Consider the following 20,525-nt stretch of genomic DNA (forward strand, 5'->3'; position numbering starts at 1 on the left):
AGTGAACCGAAGCCTAATTAAATTCAGTTCCTTATAGACCTTTTTATTCGATGGACCTAAATATAAATAAATTTAAAAGGTCTAACTTAAAAAAATATATTTTAATAATACAGTATTAATTTATTAAAAAACCCTGTGATATATACTTTTATACAATTTTAGTTACCTAAGTATATTTTATTTTGTGAGTTTTTAAGTGGTAAATAGTGAAAAATATTCGTTATATTTTTGGCTGTGATGAATCGTCAAAAAAATAATAAAATTACCATTAATAAGATATATTACTGTGTTTACATTGTTTCAACTCTGGACTTAATCATTTCGTCACATATGAATTCAATTCAATACGTACCTAGATAATTAAAAAAATATTTATATGTGAACATTAACTGTATAACTTAATTGTGTTTTTAAAAATTGTGGCTTAACGCCGAACATTATATTTTAATAAATTAAAACAAAAGTTAATAAAAAATGACGGTGGCGAAAAAAGTTATCTTGTTCGATGAAGCTCTCGAAATATCAGGTATGATTTTATTTCTAATTAAATATATTGTGGTTTTTAAACGAAGTTTTTTGTTAATTCTATAATAATTGAGTTATTTATATTATATTAACAATATATTATAAACCCATATCCGGAATGACACTGATAGAGTAGAAATAATAAAAAAAAACTTTGTTTTAAAACCTTGGGGTTACTGCCAAAAGTTGGTAAGTCTCTAAATCATATTATATGGATTAATTGCAATTTGAAAGTTTGACATACCTTCAGGAAAATCAAGCATAATGCTAATTTCTTTGTGCTTTGAATGATTGTTCTATACATCGGATTGTTAACTCAAAATACCTCAATTATCGACTTCGAAATTCAATTAATAAATATATGGTGTAAGTATTAGAATTAGCAGATACTTCGAATTAATAATGTTAGTTCTATATTTTATTTCATCCTGCTTCTTTCACAATAATTATTATTATATTACCCCAAGACCAGTTTTATCCTGGTGGATATTTTAAAGACATCGTCAACACGTTATTCAATCAATAATTAGAGTAAAAACATATAATATAGTGTTTATTATTTTTTCGTTATTTTAACAATAAGAACTGGCTGCTGCAAACTACTAATTGCTCATTATATTATTACTATTATTATTAACCCTCAGTAGTGTTATCAAAGAAGATCCATTATTAAGAAGGGTTGGGTTGTCTTTAGTGTCACCATTATTTACCTTTCATTAATAAACATATTCTGAATAATTCGAAGTCTGTCACAGTGCCCAAGTATAAATATGTATGTATATAATTTTAAGTTAAAAACATTTTTATTTTATAGACGTAGGGAAGTAGGGAGTAAGATCATGTTAACGCGCGTGTTTGAAAATGTACCTAACCGATTTTAATACACTACCTTATTCTTAGGTCAATAATTATTATAAAGCAATCATTATTCGTAGGAAGTTTATTACACTAGATTGGTCAAAGACATAGCTTATAATTAGTATCTTTAGAATTATCTTCAAATGTGTTAATCTTGCCCATTTTTTGAATAATAAAATGCCTAATTCTTGTCAAATTTGGGATCACAGAGATTATCAATATATTTTTTATCTTAAATATTTCACTCTAATAATATCAGCATAAACTATACTAATAGTTTTATAAATGCGTTTAAAAATTAATAAATGTAAAAAATCTTAACACCACTGCACATGCATCTACTGAAATGTGACTATATTCTAAAACATTAGAGCGAGAGGTTTAAAAGAATACTATTTTATGTAATAAAAATACTTTATGCAGTCATCAAATGTTTAAAATAAATATAAAGGATAATAAGGCTTCAAAATTATATAAATAGATTATCTACAACGTTTAAGGAATGTCCAGGATCATGCTTTGAAAATGCAATAAAAGTTCCATTTTGACCTACGCTGAGCACGTCCGCCCTTAAGTAGTTAAATAAAATAATTCGGTAGGATACAACTATATTTCATTGATAAAACAATAAATAATATTATTCGAATTTTACTCAATGTACACTCTTGTGTATTTTATAACGGTGATTTTAATATAATAATATTAATTTATCTTTTAATTTAAAACAATGTAATTTATTTTTCTGCTTATAGTTTTTTTATAATATACCCACGTATTGATTAATTTAAAAAAACTTTTAAGGGTTGTTTTCAGTAAGTATATATTTTGAATTTGATTTAATGTTTCGTAATTCCGTCACCAGATGGCACCAACATTTTAGCACTCTACGTTTAGTTTCTTTAGACATGGCTTCTCTAATGAATAATAACAACGACACTGCCATGAAAGCCGGCAAAACTTTACGAAGTAATTACAATATGGTTCCGTAACTGTTGCGAAATGCAGGTCTTTGAAGTTAACGTGAACTAATCAATTTATTATCCATAAAACTTATAACCCATTTTATATTAGTTTCAAGTGAGTAAGCATAGGGAAATTACTAGAAAATATTTTAAATACACAGTGCAGGATATGGGCCTTCTCCATTGGATTCTGTCTTTTGCCAGTTTTATCTACTTTACCGACCTTTCGTCCACTTCACAGTCAATCCACTTCTTTCGTAGACTCCCTTTACGTCGCTTTTGGTGAGGTATCCACCCGGTCAGACTCTTTGGTGTCCTGTCGTCTGGCTTTATTTCAATACCAACCACAGTCTTTGTGACATAATAATCTACCAATCGTTTGCCTTTCAACTAGTTTGTACATCTCATGGATCATTTTTATTCTATACCTACTGCAAGATTTTGTAAAGAAGGTGACAATGAAATATTGTGCCAGTACTTACGCCTTATTAATTTGTATATTACAATTCAATATTTGTAGGTTACATTTAACGCAAATGATAATATCGAATATAACTATTCTTATCAATGATTTTAAAAACAGTATTATTTAATAAATTTTATTTTACCACGTTTTTCTTAGCTCGTATTCTTGTTTGTCCGGTGGTTGTTTATCCAGTACAAGTCATGCAATCGATTTTTAACTAACTTCCCGACTAGCTAGACATTTGAAACTTTTAGAATATATAAAAACACGATGCCAATGCATTCTTTTAATACTTTTAGCCATCTTTAAGTAGAATTGAATTCATTTTCAGTTAATTCTGTTTTGTATGAAAAGTTATTTCGGAAGAAATCCGTAATCCAATCCTCTATTATTGGTTGCTGTGGGGTGGTCATAGCAACTAAATTATTAATATACACGTGCGTTACTATGGAAATCAAAATGACATTTCCGTATTCTATATTTGTTTGTTTGTTGCAAAATAGCAAAAAAAAAAATGATTTGTAAACAATTGTCTTATTTGTCCTAAATTATTAATACATAGTCAAGTTTATATGATTCAACAGAAAATTTAAAAACGTGGTATATAAAAAGTTCTTTTTATCTTGTAATTATTTAGAGTTAAAATGATTTTTGTCCTTCTTTCTTAATATCGATGGGACTTTTCTTTCATGATAATACCCGTTATTGTGCACTGATCATATCAATTTTACGATTAAAATTTACATTATTCATTTAATAAGCATTGATTTTTTAATTATAGCAATTAATATCGCGCTAATCCACCTTCGATGCATTTACGTGGAAATCTAAAAATAAATCTCAGATAAGTCATTCACAGTGAAGAGATAAATATTCAGTTTATCGGAATTTTGATCTTTTTGTTATATTATTTGAATATTCGTTTATTGTTTCTGACTGAATTCTTCTTCTATTTTTTTGTTTGCCTATCGCCCAACACCTTTTTTGGATAGCCATGTCTCGCCATGATCACACTCTCCATCGGTTATTAATCGATCTTGGATGCCATCACTCAGCGTTTCAAAGTGTTCTCCAAAAAGTTGAAGATTTGATAGAAGATACTATGATAATCCAACTGGAAGTAGCAAATTATTATAGCACTGGCAATTATTAGTCGTAAATCCACCACTTAGGCCATGGCGACATTAAAATACATGTTTTCTGTCTCTGCACTAATAAAGCTAACAAAGCCCGCTTTCACCTGAACTTTAGCTGCATAAAACCTGATTGGCTGAAAACTGCACCAAAAGATAGACCAATAGACTGTGGAATTATCTAATGAAATGTCAAAAACTATGTACGTACCTACGCATTATAATTAAGCGAATTTAACTAAACGCTTTTCGTATAATATCGTAAATCAATGCGTAAACCTCGATGAACATTATCATTGACTGTTGACACTAGTAAAGAGAAATAAAAATATATATGTCAACAGTTCAAGATATGCATGTATATACTACTCAGTATTGCCAATTTAGCGTTTTTCTTATAAAATCTAGCATTTTTCTCTACCAATCTAGCTTACGAATATCGCATTAAATCTATCGATTTTCTTTTCATAACACGACTAGCCTATTTTTTTATAAAATAACCAGATGTTATGCTAAATATACTCAGTAGCCATATATGTTTTTACTAAATTTAACAACTAGGAGGTTTCTTTTTATAAAAATAACTTTTAAGAATATTCGGATTGCACCATAGATATTTCTATATAAGATTTTAAAAAGCATCGTCTTTTTTGTCAAATACTTTTTTCAGGCTATCTTTGCTTTAGCTTTTCAAATTTTTAGTCAACTAGACTATTCACTACTGACGTAACTGCCTACACAAGCCCTTATTATAATACAATAATAATACCAATCAATGAATCAACGTAACATGCTCATTCATGACATGATATAGATAAAAATATCGGAAAACGCGCGAAAAAACACGTAGGCAACGTAAAAAAGCATGAATTTGAAGGTATTCTGGTGTCCCGCTTCAGATTGCATATTGCGATAACAAAAAATGCACCACGTAACAACGAAATATTGTGGGTTTTCACAGATACCAATAATAATGAATTCCAATAATAAATTATTAATCATTATGGGGCACTTTCCAAAAATGGGTTTTTCAAAAATTTTGCGACTGATCCCCTGTCGGCCCTGTCACAGCATATATTCTACATCTCATCAATTTTTTTTGTATTGTAAAATTTAAATTTTCAAGTTAAACGTGTAATGCCTCTTCGAGTGAATTTGAAAACTGCATTTTATTTACAATTTACATTTAAATAAGCAAGATGGTATATAAAAACAAATTTTTAAAAAAAACCTTATTTTTCTATCGTGCGGATCATTAAAAAGTCTACAATTATTTTTGATAGATACTATCTATATGTAGATACATTATATTTTTATAAATGCTTTTTCAAAGCTACTATAAAGATTTTTTATTAATTATTTAGAAACTTAATGTATTTTTTTTTTAATTTAAAAAAAATATCGATATTTCTAGAAAAAATAATTTTCTATTGCTTGAAATCCATAATGACATCCACGATGGCCTGAGCAAGTGGCTGACATCCATCCCCACTCCACTCTGCGGAGGCCCATAATATGATCCTATTAGGATCGGACATGATCGAAATAAAAGAATAAATCCTTTTTATTTATATCTATTCGAGATTTTTAATTACATACAACATTTCATAAAACCAGACGTCGCTACTTCAGATGAAACATTGATTTTTATTATTATTAAGCTACAAAGTCTCATGTGAGGTTTATTTAGCTGAAAATTTATACACTGTTATTACGTTTGTATAATGTTAATGATTATAAAAACAAAACAAAAAATACACATCATTCATAATGGGTAAATTACATAACATTACACGTTAGCTTCAGCCATACGGTAGTATAATTTATATTTACAGGGTAAATTCTCTCAGAAACATTTAGATACACAATGACGCCTTGATGTTTGGTTAAGCTATAAACGTCTTAAGGTTAAGTCGTAATTGTTATTTTTACAACGTTTTTCTTAGCTCGTATTCTTATTTGTCCGGTGGTTCTTTGTCCGGTACAAATCTTGCAATCGATTATTAACTAACTTCCCGACTAGCTAGGCATTTGAAACTTTTAGAATATATGAGACCACGATGCCAATGCACTTGTTTAATACTTTTAGCCATCTTTAAGGTGACGCATCAGTGAAACTGCAATTTTCAACTGTAGGCGCGACGAAATTTTGGACTCGCTCGCATTCAGTGAGAGAACATCGAGCTGGAAGCACGTCACTTTGCTTCGTGATGGCGACGTGCCAATTAATTCTTAAATCATGTAAAGATGACTAAAAACGTTACACATTTACTTTAAAAAGAAAACATGTCAATGAATATATTATTATTGTTACTAATAGAACAATAAACAGAACATAAAATGGACGTATGTTGGATTTATATGACAAATAATATTTCGTTTGACAGGCGTCATTTGCACCCGCGACCCGCAATCCGCGCATCGCCTAGCAACGATCTTTTTAGCCGTGCCTCGACTGATGTACGGCCTTAAGTAGGATTGAATTCATTTTCAGTTAATTCTTTTTTGTATGAAAAGTTATTTCGACACCATTATTGGTTGCTAGGGGGTATGGGGTCCTAGCAACTAAATTATTAATATATACGTGCGTTACTATGGAAATTAACATGACATGTCAAGTACATTTTTTTTATCGTTTAGGCTAGTCAAGTCAAGTTTATATTATTATGGTTCAAAAGAAAATTTGAAAACTTTGTATATAAAAAGTAAATGCGTGAGGTGCTTGAAATTACTTGAAGTTTTTCATCGTATTAATCTATTATATAGTAGGTACCATACTTGGTAATGTATTGGTGCCATGTACCTACGCGCCGGTCTGGTTATGCAAGCGGGCAAACAATTTATATTACATAAAACATTGTTATTATTTATATAATTACGTTAATAGGCAATTAATTAAAACATATGGTACTGTTCGGTTAAAGCGGATACAGCGGAAAACGCATTTTGAAAATAGCCGATAAACTGGATTATTTGTTAGGTTAACCTAACCAAACCTAACCTAACCTAACCTAACCCAACCTAACCTAACCTAAACTAACCCAAACTAACAAATAATCCAGTTTATCGGCTATTTTCAAAATGCGTTTTCCGCTGTATCCGCTTTAACCGAACAGTACCAAAAGTTCTTTTTATCTTGTAGTTATTTACTTCTTACATTTTCAAGGCATACAATGACTGTTTGTCTGCTTGAATACGAAAAATAAAGTGGCAGAGAAAGGGAGAATTCGGAGATTTTAATACAGTTGAGTAATTATTGACATCCAATACCCATGTTAGATTATGGTACCGATTGTAGTGAAGAGGTTAACTTCCTAATCAGATTAGAATATTACATGTTATTTTACTTCACGTTTCCATTACGACGCAGGTTATTGTTATATCATACTATTTTTTTTCATTTTTATACGCAATTCGACAAACATAATAATATACTTTGTGATAACATCAATTATTATAGTAATGTATAATCAATAGTGTTCGGTGATTCATAAAACAGATCAAGATTGATAACAGTAAAGTACGCGAATAAGTATCTACAAATTATCTATATGATCAAATCGTGTGTTGTGATTCGAACCTAATCAAAATTTCTGCGTATTACCCAGAAATAGTTTAATGACGACGTTTGTACAAAGATGTTGAAATTGAATAAACTTTACTCTATAGAGATGAAGCCTGTATTTTATGAAATATAACGACAAAGGGTCTGTAGTAGGGATTCCAATCCCGGGATCCCGAGCTATTTTCGATACCTATGAATCCCGGGATTGATAAACATAATCCCGAAACTTTGGGATTGATTTTTTTATCAATTTTTATAGAAAATAAAATAAAAACGAAAATATAACAGAAAAAATACTTTTAATAACAAATAACTACATTAGAAATAAACTGAGTTTGAATAAAGTTTGATTTATACCCATGTGTAAGTTGCCGATTCATTTTATTTGTTCACATTTAATAAAAATGAGAAAGATTGGAAAAAACAATGCTTAGCACTATTAACAAAGTAATTCCACCATGATCCCATACGTTTTACGGTAGTTTCATATTTGGCTGACTAATTAGATTTATGAAGCGGAATGGCCATAAGTACGCCATGATTTGCTTTACTATTTTAAATCTCGCTAACCCATTCATTAAGTTTTTACTATCAAAAACAGCAATCTCATATTAAATTCACATTATTATTTATATTACAATATTATTTACTCCGTTAAACTTATGTATTTCTAAGATTGAACGTATACAATATTAACAATAAATGTCTTAAATAGTATAAATTATACTAGATTTATTTTTGACCGATTTTATCAATGTTATTTGTAAATATAAAATTTTTATATTAACAATGGAAAAAATGCCAATCCCGGGATCAGAATTATGGCTCGGGATTGGATTCCCTAGGCAGAAGTCGGGTCTGGATGCTCATCATCAGCAACATATCGCAAGCGTCACGCAGTCTTTTCATTTAGGTGTCGTTATGGATCCCAATTATCACAATATTGTCACGTGTCCATTTTTTTATAATATTCCAGAACTAAATTATCTGACTCTTCGCATCTGCGATCAATTGACAAAGTCAAATGCTACGAGACATTTTAATCAGTCGTGATTGAAACGGAGCGAACCTTGGAAAACTAAATCGACATTGATGCATGGCATGACATTAATAAAATCATATGTTATTTTGTGCATAGAAACGAAATATTTCGTAATATATACTGAGATTTAAAACTGTGGTTATAAAATCTGCGAGGGTAAAAGACAAATACTTAGTACTGGGAATTCGAAACCATGCCTAGACGTTTGTTATATTGTTTAATAATTATTTCGAACTATTAATTTAGTTTAACAAAACGCAACTTTTTAATCGTACGTATTCAATGTTTTTAATTAATATCTGAACGGGTTTCGTCTGCCTCAGAAGGACATTTTCAACCCTTTGAGGTGAACGACACCGGTCCAGATATTAATTAATAAAAGTGGAATAAGTACGATAAAAAGTTGCGTTTTATTAAATTAATGTAATTATACAATGCATTTCCACAATGAATTGACAGTTAAGAGCATACTTCAGTGAAACGGCAAATAATTTTCAACTATAGGTGCGACGAAATTTCGGACGTTTTAGTTAGACTGTGCCCCAGCTAAAGTATAGCCTTAAAATAATAAAAGTAATTATTTCGTATTCAATACTGAAAATAATCTATATATAAGATATAAGAATATTAGATTCTTTATTACTCATAGAAAATACGTATTTTTCAAAAACTAAAGAAGTCAAAAATATAGAAACAAAAACTAAGCAAAGGTTTGACCAAATGGTACTCTAACTCACATCTTTTCGGATAAGTACTTTTATCCATTAAACTATTGATCTATTTTTGATTCATGCAAATTGTTACTTATAACTAACTATCTACGCTATCTGAGATACCTCAAATTCCACCAGATGAAAGACGGCCATCTTTGTATCTAATTAAAACAAGTGACATTACTAACTGCTATAGAAACTTCGTAATATTTTTCGATTTACGGGTTTATGACCATGGATTGGATATGTTATTAAACCAATTATTTTTTAAATTATTATCATAACGCAATAATTATTATGAGACATTCTAGTAAAAATGCCACAATCTCATACAATGTTACGTTAAGTTAGGTTAGGTTAACCGCATTCTCAAAGAAAATAAAACGAACATGCTTACGATTAATTTAAACCTACATTTTATTAATATGTCAGCTTAATACTGTTACTCTGTAGATAATAATGTATTAACTATTATTTAAAATGTATATCATTATTTTTTGCATAATTATCACATTATTGTGAAATACCTTGTATGTAAACATTATACTATCTATACAGGAAAGAAAAGGACAGCCGATTTGAGCATTTAAATGTGAAGGCTTCAATTTCAAAAACAGTTAACTCGAGTTAATATTGTGGTTTTAATTTCGTAAACAATACCTTTCCATCCCATACATTGCATTACATACTATAATACTAGTTTCACAATATGATAATAGGTATTTTAAAATGAAAACACCGGATTTGACGACTAAGATTATAGATTTATAAAAAAAAAACCTTCGTTGTTAACATTCTAAATACTTGAAAATATTGAAGAAGTTGCGTATATAATATCTTGATTTGACGTCACAGAGTGGGAAGGGTTAAGTAGAGTTTATTATTACGTTTTATAACTTTGCACTTTTTTGTACTATTTCCTTTACTGATACGCCTCTTTCCTTCATTACCTTGCATAAAATTAGATCAAATGATATTCACTTGTATTAATATATGTAGTAATAATAAAATAAATACATAATATATGTAAAAAGGGTACACTTAAGATACATGTTGAGTACAAAAGGGTATTGTTAGATAGATGTTACATAATTTTCATCCTAGAGCCGGAGTGCAAAGTAATGAAGCTCTACCTACCTACAAACACAACAACATTAGGTCGCCTGAGACACAGTGATAGGTTCGGTTAACAAAAAGTGATAGCATGATGATGCTTGACGACTAAGGTACTCTTTCGCACAAACTAAAACATATTAAAAATTTTCATGATTACATGGCTCGAAATGGACCGGAGCGCCGTTCCGGTTCATATAATCTCCAAAATTATCGCTCCGTCTCGTAGAAAAAAATAATTGACCACCTTAGCTAGGATTGACAGGCCATAAAACAAAAAAATCTAACATACCTACTGATACCAAATAATATTTATTATATTATCATCATGCATAAATCTCCCATCAAAAATCCTCCAATCGACAGAGTTGGGAATATAATGATATTATTGTAATTGTAAATGAGTCAAGGCTAGACCAGGATGCACAGCGATACAAAGAAAAAGAAAGTTACCGTTATCTGTTTCTGGGCGGAAGAAGGGTCGAGAGTAGGTACGGTCAGTCGGCTACCTACCCTTGAGCCTCTTACGTCGCCGCTAAATACGATTTGCTACCTTTTTCGCGCCAAAGGGTGAGTTTACAAATGTTGTTAGAAATTAATTGTTACTTGTCAAGCGAAATATCCTTAATGTCCCTGAATCAGTGTTTTTAATAAGTGGAAAAGTGTAAATCAACACCTTACGTAAACCCCTCCCCCCACTATTTATTTTTATAAAATACACTATCTTGAATTTGGAAATTGTTCAAAGGCGGCACACTATAGTCTATTTGGTGACACACCCTATTTTAACGCGTCATCTAGCAATATTTGATAATGCTATCGAAACATCTTGAAAAAAATACTAATAATTATTGTTTTCTTTTATATTTCAGGTTTCGGAATATACAACTTTGGATTACTATGGCTGTGTGGCTTAATTTTGGTGGGGATGGTCTTCGAGACCTTAGGCCTTAGTTTCATTATTCCTGCAGCACAATGTGATCTGAAATTAACACTATCACAAAAAGGATGGCTTGGAGCATTACCATTTGCAGGTATTATTTTATATTTATATAATAATATTAGAATCAACTCCCACTACTATGACTACGAATGATTACAGTGAAATATGTACTGAGACCATTCACCGTGCATTAAAATATACATCCATAAACGACATGTTTTACGAAAAATAGCAAACTGGTTCAAATCGACATATAATTTGTATGCAAATACATATCTCAAATCTATATAAATTAGGTATACATATAATTAATTTGTATTTTTATTTAGTAACGGTTATTTCGTTTTATATTTCAGCAATCATAGTAACCTCTCACATGTGGGGCTATCTTGCTGACACCAAGGGACGAAAACCTGTCATGATGATTTCGATGTTTCTAGGGACATTCTTTTCGGTATTTTCAAGCCTCTGTCCAAATCTATGGTCATTCGCTCTGATGCGATTTATAACCGGGATATTGTAAGTACCTACCATATACTTTCTCCATTATATTCGGCCATTTTTTTATAGCAAATTTACCCTGAATCTAAATCGATTTTAGTACATTCCATTCACATAAAAGAAGAAACTAAAATACTCATTTGTTTCAAAAATCGTTATATTACAATATTATAATCTTCTCTTGAGTAAACTAAATGTTGGTAAGTGTTTGATTCATGTATCGTGGATAGTTTTTGATCCAATTAAAACATGCTCGACTGCACCATTGTGGCAGTAGAGCATTTGTCCCATTATAATCATGTTGTACACCCTTGCATTTAATTTCTGTGTTGTTAATTTGTATTTATTTATTGTCATATTTTTAGCGCATCGGGATCATCTGCGGTAATATACGCATACCTAGGAGAATTCAACAATGCTGTTTACAGAGACAAGATGGTCGCGTTTGGCGCCAGTTTTCTGAGTGTCGGAACAGGATGCATGGCTGGTAATTATTAAACAAACAATGTCATGATTTATTGTTACAACGTTTGTATTAGGTAGTATTCTTATTTATAGTATATCAGAACACGATGCCAATGCATTTTTAATACTTTTAGCCATTTTTAAGTAGAATTAAATTCATTTTCAGTTAATTCCGTTTTGTATGAAAAGTTATTTGGGAAGAAATCCGTAATCCAATCCACTATTATTGGTTGCTAAGGTCCTAACAACTAAATTATTAATATATACGTGCGTTACTATGGAAATCAATATGAGTGTCAAAATGACATTTCAGTATTATTTCTATCAAATACAATTTTTTTTGATCGTTTAAGCTAGTCAAGTCAAGTTTATATGATTCAACAGAAAATTTAAAAACCTTGTATATAAAAAGTTCTTTTTATCTTGTAATTATTATTAATATTGATTGTTTATTTTTGCAAATAAATAATTGCAAAAAAATATTGATTGATTTAACTTGTTTGCAATTATAATCATATAAGCAAATATCTATAAAGGTACCTACCTTTAAAAACTTTTAACTTTCTGATTTCTCAGATCACGATACCTTTAAAAGTTTTTTTTATGTATTTTTTTTTACTGTGGTACCTCCAAGTGTCTTAAATATAATTAATTCGCATTATTCTACAACAATTCAAATTATTTTCAGCTTTGGCTTGGGGCATCTTACGTCTAGACTTCAACCAGAACCTCGAAGCCTTAGGCATAGAATTCAAGCCCTGGAGATTGCTCATTATATTATACGCCATGCCTTACTTCATCTCCTCCCTTATCATGCTGAAGGCGCCAGAGAGCCCGAGGTTCTTGGTGGCCACCGGAAAGGCGGACGAAACTCTGGCAGTATTGGCAAAAATCTATCAATCGAATAAGAGAACAACGCACAATCCTTTCGAGGTAATTACAATATACCTCTTCTGATATAATATATTTAGAATATTCAATTTTCTTTTTGGAAATTTTCTTGTGTTTTTCTTTAAATTGGGAGTTGGGCAGACACCCATGTTATGGAACGGTGGAATCATTTTCATATAAACACTTTAATATTTGAACTGGCTTTATCTTTAACTGGTAATATTTATATACATATATATACGGCATATAGCGATAAATCTAGCGTTCTTCGTAGTCGCAAACCGTTTCTACGCATATATTATATACATAAGGCTGCTATCGGCGGTTATCGAGGGTAGTTTATCATACTTATGTATTGATGTATTATAATTGTTACAATAAGTTAGCCGTCTAAACTGTTAAACCTGTCTATCTTGCTCTAAAAGTTAACACAGCCAAGAGAGGTGCTGTTAAAACATAGCAATTTTTGACAGTTCAGACGTTTAACTGACGGTTAACTTATTGTAAAAATTAACTGCCTTAATACATAAATATGATAAACTATAGGTACTCTAAATCCGCCGATAGCAGCAGATAGAATAGATGCCCAAATCACTTATAGAAAAGTTAGATTTTTACAATAGATTTCCTTGAAAAAACATGCTGACCTTTTATATCTACCATAGGTATATGTTAACAATTAATTTAATGCAACATACAATATTATTAAGAAATGACTGCATTTCATAGCTGTAACCACATTAAATTCTTCTTTGATAAACAGTTTATTATTTTCTATGCATTGTTTAATTTTGAGAAAATCTAGTATTTTATTCTGCCAATTTTCTCACTCTTTTTTGCATAATTTTGTGAATGACAGTTAGTGACGCCTATATTTATGACAGCTATAAGACAGTAGCTTGCACAATATATTTATTTTTCTCCTCTACTGATATGCGAGTTAAAGACATGCCAGTTTTCATTTCAGCAGACCCGGTAAAAATACTAGCATCATGTATAATAATTACCTACAAAACGGGTTCTTGTATTTAAAATGTTATTTTTCTTACTAAAATAACTCATTTATTTCCAGGGCATGACGTTAGATGTGGTGGTCGACGAATCAGACAAAAAGGTTACTTTTATATCCATCCTTCGGTCACTGTGGAACCAAACTGTACCCCTATTCCAGCGTCCACTCTTGATGACCACGTGCATTGCTTGCTTTGCACAGTTTTCAGTACTTGCATCGTACGTATTTTGATTTTATTTGACTATTCTTTTTCATTAAGAGCATACTTCAGTGAAACGGCAAATAATTTTCAACTATAGGTGCGACGAAATTTCGGACTGGCTGGCAATCGGAGAGCCAAAGTCGAGCTGTGAACACGTCAATTTGTTTTGTGATGGCGACGGGGGAATTAATTCTTAAATCGTGTAAAGATGACTAAAAACGTTACCCATTTACTTGAAAAAGAAAACACGTCAATGAATATATTATTATTATTACTAATAGAACAATAAACATAACATTAAATGGACGCATGTTGAATTTTTATTACAAATTATGTTTTGTTCTGCACGCGTCGTTTGCACAATCTTCCTGTCGCGTAGTCACGATCGTTTTGACCGTGCCCCAGCTGAAGTATAGCATTAAGGGATTATGTATACATGAGATTTAAACATCAAAGCGAACTTCACATTTGAAACCCACTGAGATTACCGAAGAGTGAGTTTTGGAAGAAGATAAGCTATAGGGATCCGAAGATATAGTCCAAGCTTGTCAGTCATATGTACTAATTAGGGCCATTCTAAGCAAGCAGATAAAATACTGCGGGCTATGCTCCTTTCACATTATACATTATATTATATCCATATCAAGTAGCTGACTCAATCACAATAATTATTTCTTAAGGCTATATACCTCAGTTGAGGCATGGTCCAAAAAGATCGTGGCTAGGCGATGCGCGGATTGCGGGTCGCGGGTGCAAATGACGCATGCCGGACGAAATATAATCTGTCATATAAATCCAACGTGCGTCCATTAAATGTTCTGTTTATTGCTCTATTAGTAACAATAATAATATATTCATTGAAATGTTTTCTTTTTCAAGTAAATGGGTAACGTTTTTAGTCATCTTTACACGATTTAAGAATTAATTGGCCCGTCGCCATCACGAAGCAAAGTGACGTGTTTCCAGATCGACGTTCTCTCACTGAATGCGAGCGAGTCCAAAATTTCGTCGCGCCTATAGTTGAAAATTATTTACCGTTTCACTGATGTAACGTCTTAAATATTATTTTTAAGATATTAATTTGATTGTGAGTACGTCAATAAATAGATAATAAATATAACGACAATAAATCATAATTCATTGGAGATGTCACTCGAATATAAGTTCCCGATCTATTAGTATCGCTCCTCACAACATCTCATTCTACAGAGACTCGGACCTCGGAACATTATCATAAGTATTGTAACATAACTACTGTAACATACTCTATACCGACTGTTCATACACAAGACCATCCATCACTCCTACAGTGTTAACCCCACATGTTTGGTATAATCAATTAATTTTTCTATATTTTTTTCATGGATCAGGTCAAATGGATTTTATTTGTGGCTTCCTGAAATTCTAAACAAGCTCTCGGCCGACTTGGGAGAAGGAGTTGCAGATATGAATATTTGCGGATACATAAAGTATAAGCCTCTTGAACCAATAACTGACTCTAACGATACGGTAAGAACAATTTTAATTTTCTTATAAGTTAGAAATTGACATTTATTTGTCATGTTGAAACTATAATATTCAACATTTTAAAATACATATTATTCGCAATCTAAATGCTGTACAAAAACCCAGGCAGTATTAACTGTATCTGTATCACTCAATGGCGAACTATCGCATAAATAAACTTTTCGTAAGGAGTCTGTCAGCGACCGTTGAATAAACACCATATGTGGCGGAACAAAGTATTCAATACTCAATATTATTTTGTAATAGTATCATAGTGATTACTTCAGTGTTGCAATATACCCACCATACGAATTATGTATCTAGATCGCACAGTAGCATACCGAGAACAATAATGACGTGATAATAGACAAGTAATGTTTCATAATAATATAATAAGTTAAGAGTTATTACTTATTAGTCACACATAAATATACTATCACAACGCTACAATCACGATTCATTATAATTCCTCTACGAGGGGGATCCTGTAGTGGCTCTCATTCAACTAGTCCGTGATTGACCGACAGGACAGTGCACATGCATTTTACACAGTCACGCAGACAAATCAAAATTAATAATATTAATATAATATCTACACAATACTCAAATAAATTTAATAAAACGTTATCTCACGTGTTTTACTGATCATCCAACAACACAAATTCTGAAAATATAAGATTTTAGCATTTTCAATTGATTGTGAATATATTTTTTTAAATTCCATTGTGTTGTGAAACGCCTATAGTCGTAACTCACATTTTGCAATTTTGTTATTTTTTTAGTTAAATATACCAAGTGATTCTAAAGACATTAATCTATATAAAGAAAAATAGTTGGCTATCAAAATTTACTTTAAACCATGTGAAAATCGTTGACAAAGTTGATTGTTGGTGTCATAACTCACATTTTTCAATGAATAATGTGAGTTCTGTCATCAAGTCCTTTCTAACCAATCAGGGAGCTATATTTCTCATTGTGTGATGTGTGTCTGCAGCCTTAGGATTATCATATATTTTTTAAAAAATAGTGTAAATCGACTCAATACTTTTCTTCTAATTACAAAAAACAATGCTCTGGTGGTTTTTTGCAATTATCTCAAAACTCGATTTTTGGAATATGTGAGTTGTGACTCTAGGCAACTATTGTGAACTTTTACCAAATCTTCACATTATATTACAGATAGTAGCAGCAATTCACGTCTGCCACGATTATGTAAGCACTGGAACATTCCTGAACTCAATTTATATCAGCATCATGCTCTTCGTGACTCTGATAACAGCCAGTATCCTGGTGAACATAGTCGGGAAGAAAGCGATCCTGATAGCCATACCCATGGTGTCAGGAGTATCAGCTGTCATACTACATTGGATAACCCAGAAAACAGCTTCGCTGGTTTTGTTTGCACTTATCCAAGTGTGTGGTGGAAGTATAGGCATTATGAATGCTGTCATTGTGGAAATGTATCCAACACATTTGAGGTAAATATCAATGATTATTATTCTTACTAATATATTCCATTACGAATAAAAGAGATAACTCTAAAAGTATATGCGACAAATGCGCTGGTTAGACGGCAGCGACTTGCCTGCGTGGTATCACTTTTCGGTTTGCGCGAGCTTCAGTTTTCCCGTCCATTCACACGGGCTTCCCGATACAAACCGGTTTGCGCAGGTAAGCTTGTCGTAAAGCATGAACGTCTAGCCAGCGCTAAAGAGAGACATAGTATAACTCAATCATGAGAAAGAGATATCAAAATAGGGGGTGAGATCAATATAATATTATGACTTGTTGTAAGAATGTATAGAAATATTCGTATATTTATATTTTTTTTCCAACAATGTCCTATCCTAATAAGATCATATGGGCTCCCGCAGAGTGTAGGTGTATTAAGAGATTTTGTTTTTACGAGAAATGGATGTCAGCCATTTGCTCAACATATTAGATCCATACTCTGACTCAAACACAAATTGAAAACAACATGTGTACTTGTCAGATCCAGGATTCGAACCTGGGACCCACGGCGCTACAGGCCGACGCTTAAGCCGCGCGTTATAATTAAGCTTTGATATCTTGTTGGTCATTTTATAGATTAACCAAATAATGATGATGAAACCTTATTAGACTTATTTATGTCGCCAAAATAGGCATTTCTCTTTTACACTTACTGTGATATTGTCACTCTCGTATGGTAACCAAATGTGATAAGACCGGAACGGACGGGACTTATTTGCATCGTAGAGTAAAGGTTAAAAAATAATTTGACAACAATTCCGTTTAGTACAGCTAATGTCCAGCATGCACCATGTAAATTCTAAAAAAACTTAAATCCGCAAGGGGAATCAACATGTCCTCCAAATTTCGGTGCCGTATGTATGACAATCTTGTGTGAAATTTTACACATTTGAGAAGGCCAAACAAATATATAAATATTTACATAAACCTCCCCTAATTGAAGTAGAATAAGGGCTATAAAAACTATTCGTCCATCTATGTATTATAGCACAAAGTTTAGCCTGTTTGGTCCCATCACTTTATTAATCTTTTTCTTCTAATTTCAGAGCGATGGCTGTGTGTTTATCAATGATGTTCGGACGAGCAGGTTCGATTTTAGGGGCCAATTTAGTTGGATATCTCATGAGCATTTATTGTCCGAGCTCCTTCTTCGTTTTTGGAGGATTATTAATAAGTGAGTTACAACACTTTTTGTACGTTTTAAAACTAATTTTAGGCGATCAAGACGTAGATTTTTAAACCTTTTGTAGCAGTGACGATTTGACGTCTCAGGCCCTGAGCTCAATACAACTATAACTACTATAACAACGATAGTAATATTGTACAACTGTCATTTACTTGTACTGACCAACATGTCCATGTGGCGGAGAACAGCAGGTTGCAAACCACATCCTCTGGGAATGTCCGAGAATGTTCTCCGAGAGGGAAGAGAAGTTCAAGTCGGTCCAACCAGCTGTTGGGTCCATCGGACCGGACCGTCCGATCTAGTCGCCATAAAGGCCAATGTTATAGCATTTTAAAAATGTGCGGAATCTTATTACCGACATGAAGATCTCTTCACATAGTTTTTGTATGTCCATATGGTTTTAGGTTTGTTTTTTTTTTATATTATATAATAATATATACCATGAAATTCAATTTTTATGTTAATTATCCGTGCTTTTCTTTCCCATTTATTAAATTATGCCAATCAGTAAACTCAGTCAAAGCTTACTTGATAACGTGGCGACCTTCGTCTTGAATATCTGCTCCTGAGACGTAAAAAAACTGCTGATGCTTTAAACAATTCTCCTTATACGCTCGATCAATGCCGAGTCTGGTACGGGACGGGTTGGTTTGTAAGGGCCTTTGTCTGTGAAGTTAAAAATTATTTTTAGTATCTATTATATACGCAAAGAGGAAAGCAGTATTAAATAAAATTATTCAAAATGTTGGCATCTTAAATGTAAACAGACGCCATCTTAATGATATACGGAAATTTATTGTCTTGTCAATAAAAACATACAAATGAAGACACTGCCTATGCATTATCCACGACATTTGATTTTTTTTAAATTAACCATCGAATTATTTGAAGTTTATATTAATAACATTTAATATACATAATATTCAATTGTGCAGTTTTCACATTTTTATCATTGTACGTAATAATATGTCAATCAAAAATATTTTTTATTGTCCTTCGCTAATTATGATTTTCTGAACTACCATTCATTTTTTTTTATTTCAACTTTTTTTTAAATTTCCAATGTTTATTTTTTTCAGTATCCGCCCTTGTATGTGCCTTGATTCCGTCGTCAGTGAAAACAGTATAGAAGAAACTCATTAAGTACTTAAACTAAATTAGAAATTTATGTTATAGTTAGGTAGATATATAGAAAAATAATTATAAATATTGTTAACTAGTTAAATAAGTAAATCAAATTATAATTTATATATAAAAATTATAAACTGTGTTTTATTTCCTTCGAAATTCCTATTTTCAGACACATTACCTAGTGCAGTGTCTACGCTTTGTTATACTTGGGTTTGTTGCCAGACCGTCATAAAAAACCCTACTTCAAAATCTTGGTCCATGGCAATGGATTTTACATTTATATTTGTTAATCAGATCTGTGATCAAATACCACTAGGTTTGGTGTACCTTAAGTACAGAATAGCAACCGTGACAACAATCACAAAGCCATACGTACTAATATAATAATATTTTATACAGATAACCATAATGTACTGAAAAAATAGCCTCAATTTGTTTATATATTTACATTTATTACATAACTGAGTCTTGCGAGACTCAGAAGACCTCCAAAGCAGAATGCAGGAATTCGCTGAAATAAGCAACAAAGTAGGTTTGAAAATAAATGTAACAAAGACGAAAGTCATGTTCAACTGCTTTGCAGGTCAAAAAGAGATCCTCATCAATGGCACTCAGCTCGAACAGGTGAAAAGCTACATCTATCTGGGACAACAAGTGTCTATAGATGGATGTATATTTGATGAAATTGTTCGCAGAGTAAAGCTAGGCTGGAGTGCTTTTAGCCGCCTGAATAATGTCTTCAAAAGTGACCTTCCACTGTGCCTAAAGCGCGAAGTGTTCAACCAGTGTGTGGTTCCCG

At 31.8% G+C, this 20,525-nt stretch overlaps 1 protein-coding gene across 1 annotated transcript; it reads left to right on the forward strand.

Moving 5' to 3' along the window:
* Nucleotides 1–429: 429 nt before the first annotated feature.
* Nucleotides 430–20,028, forward strand: LOC147073337 (synaptic vesicle glycoprotein 2B-like). The gene is made up of 10 exons (XM_085945634.1): nucleotides 430–526; nucleotides 11,250–11,411; nucleotides 11,677–11,839; nucleotides 12,187–12,308; nucleotides 12,975–13,219; nucleotides 14,250–14,407; nucleotides 15,762–15,900; nucleotides 17,077–17,375; nucleotides 18,456–18,583; nucleotides 20,021–20,028. Exons 1-10 carry the CDS (start codon nucleotides 475–477, stop codon nucleotides 20,026–20,028), a joined length of 1,476 nt encoding a protein of 491 aa, XP_085801760.1. The 5' UTR covers nucleotides 430–474.
* Nucleotides 20,029–20,525: the final 497 nt, after the last annotated feature.

This window comes from Rhyacophila brunnea, unplaced genomic scaffold (genome assembly GCF_057557595.1).
Source record: "Rhyacophila brunnea isolate RB1 unplaced genomic scaffold, BYU_Rbru_1.0 scaffold_18, whole genome shotgun sequence".
Lineage (NCBI taxonomy): Eukaryota > Metazoa > Arthropoda > Insecta > Trichoptera > Rhyacophilidae > Rhyacophila > Rhyacophila brunnea.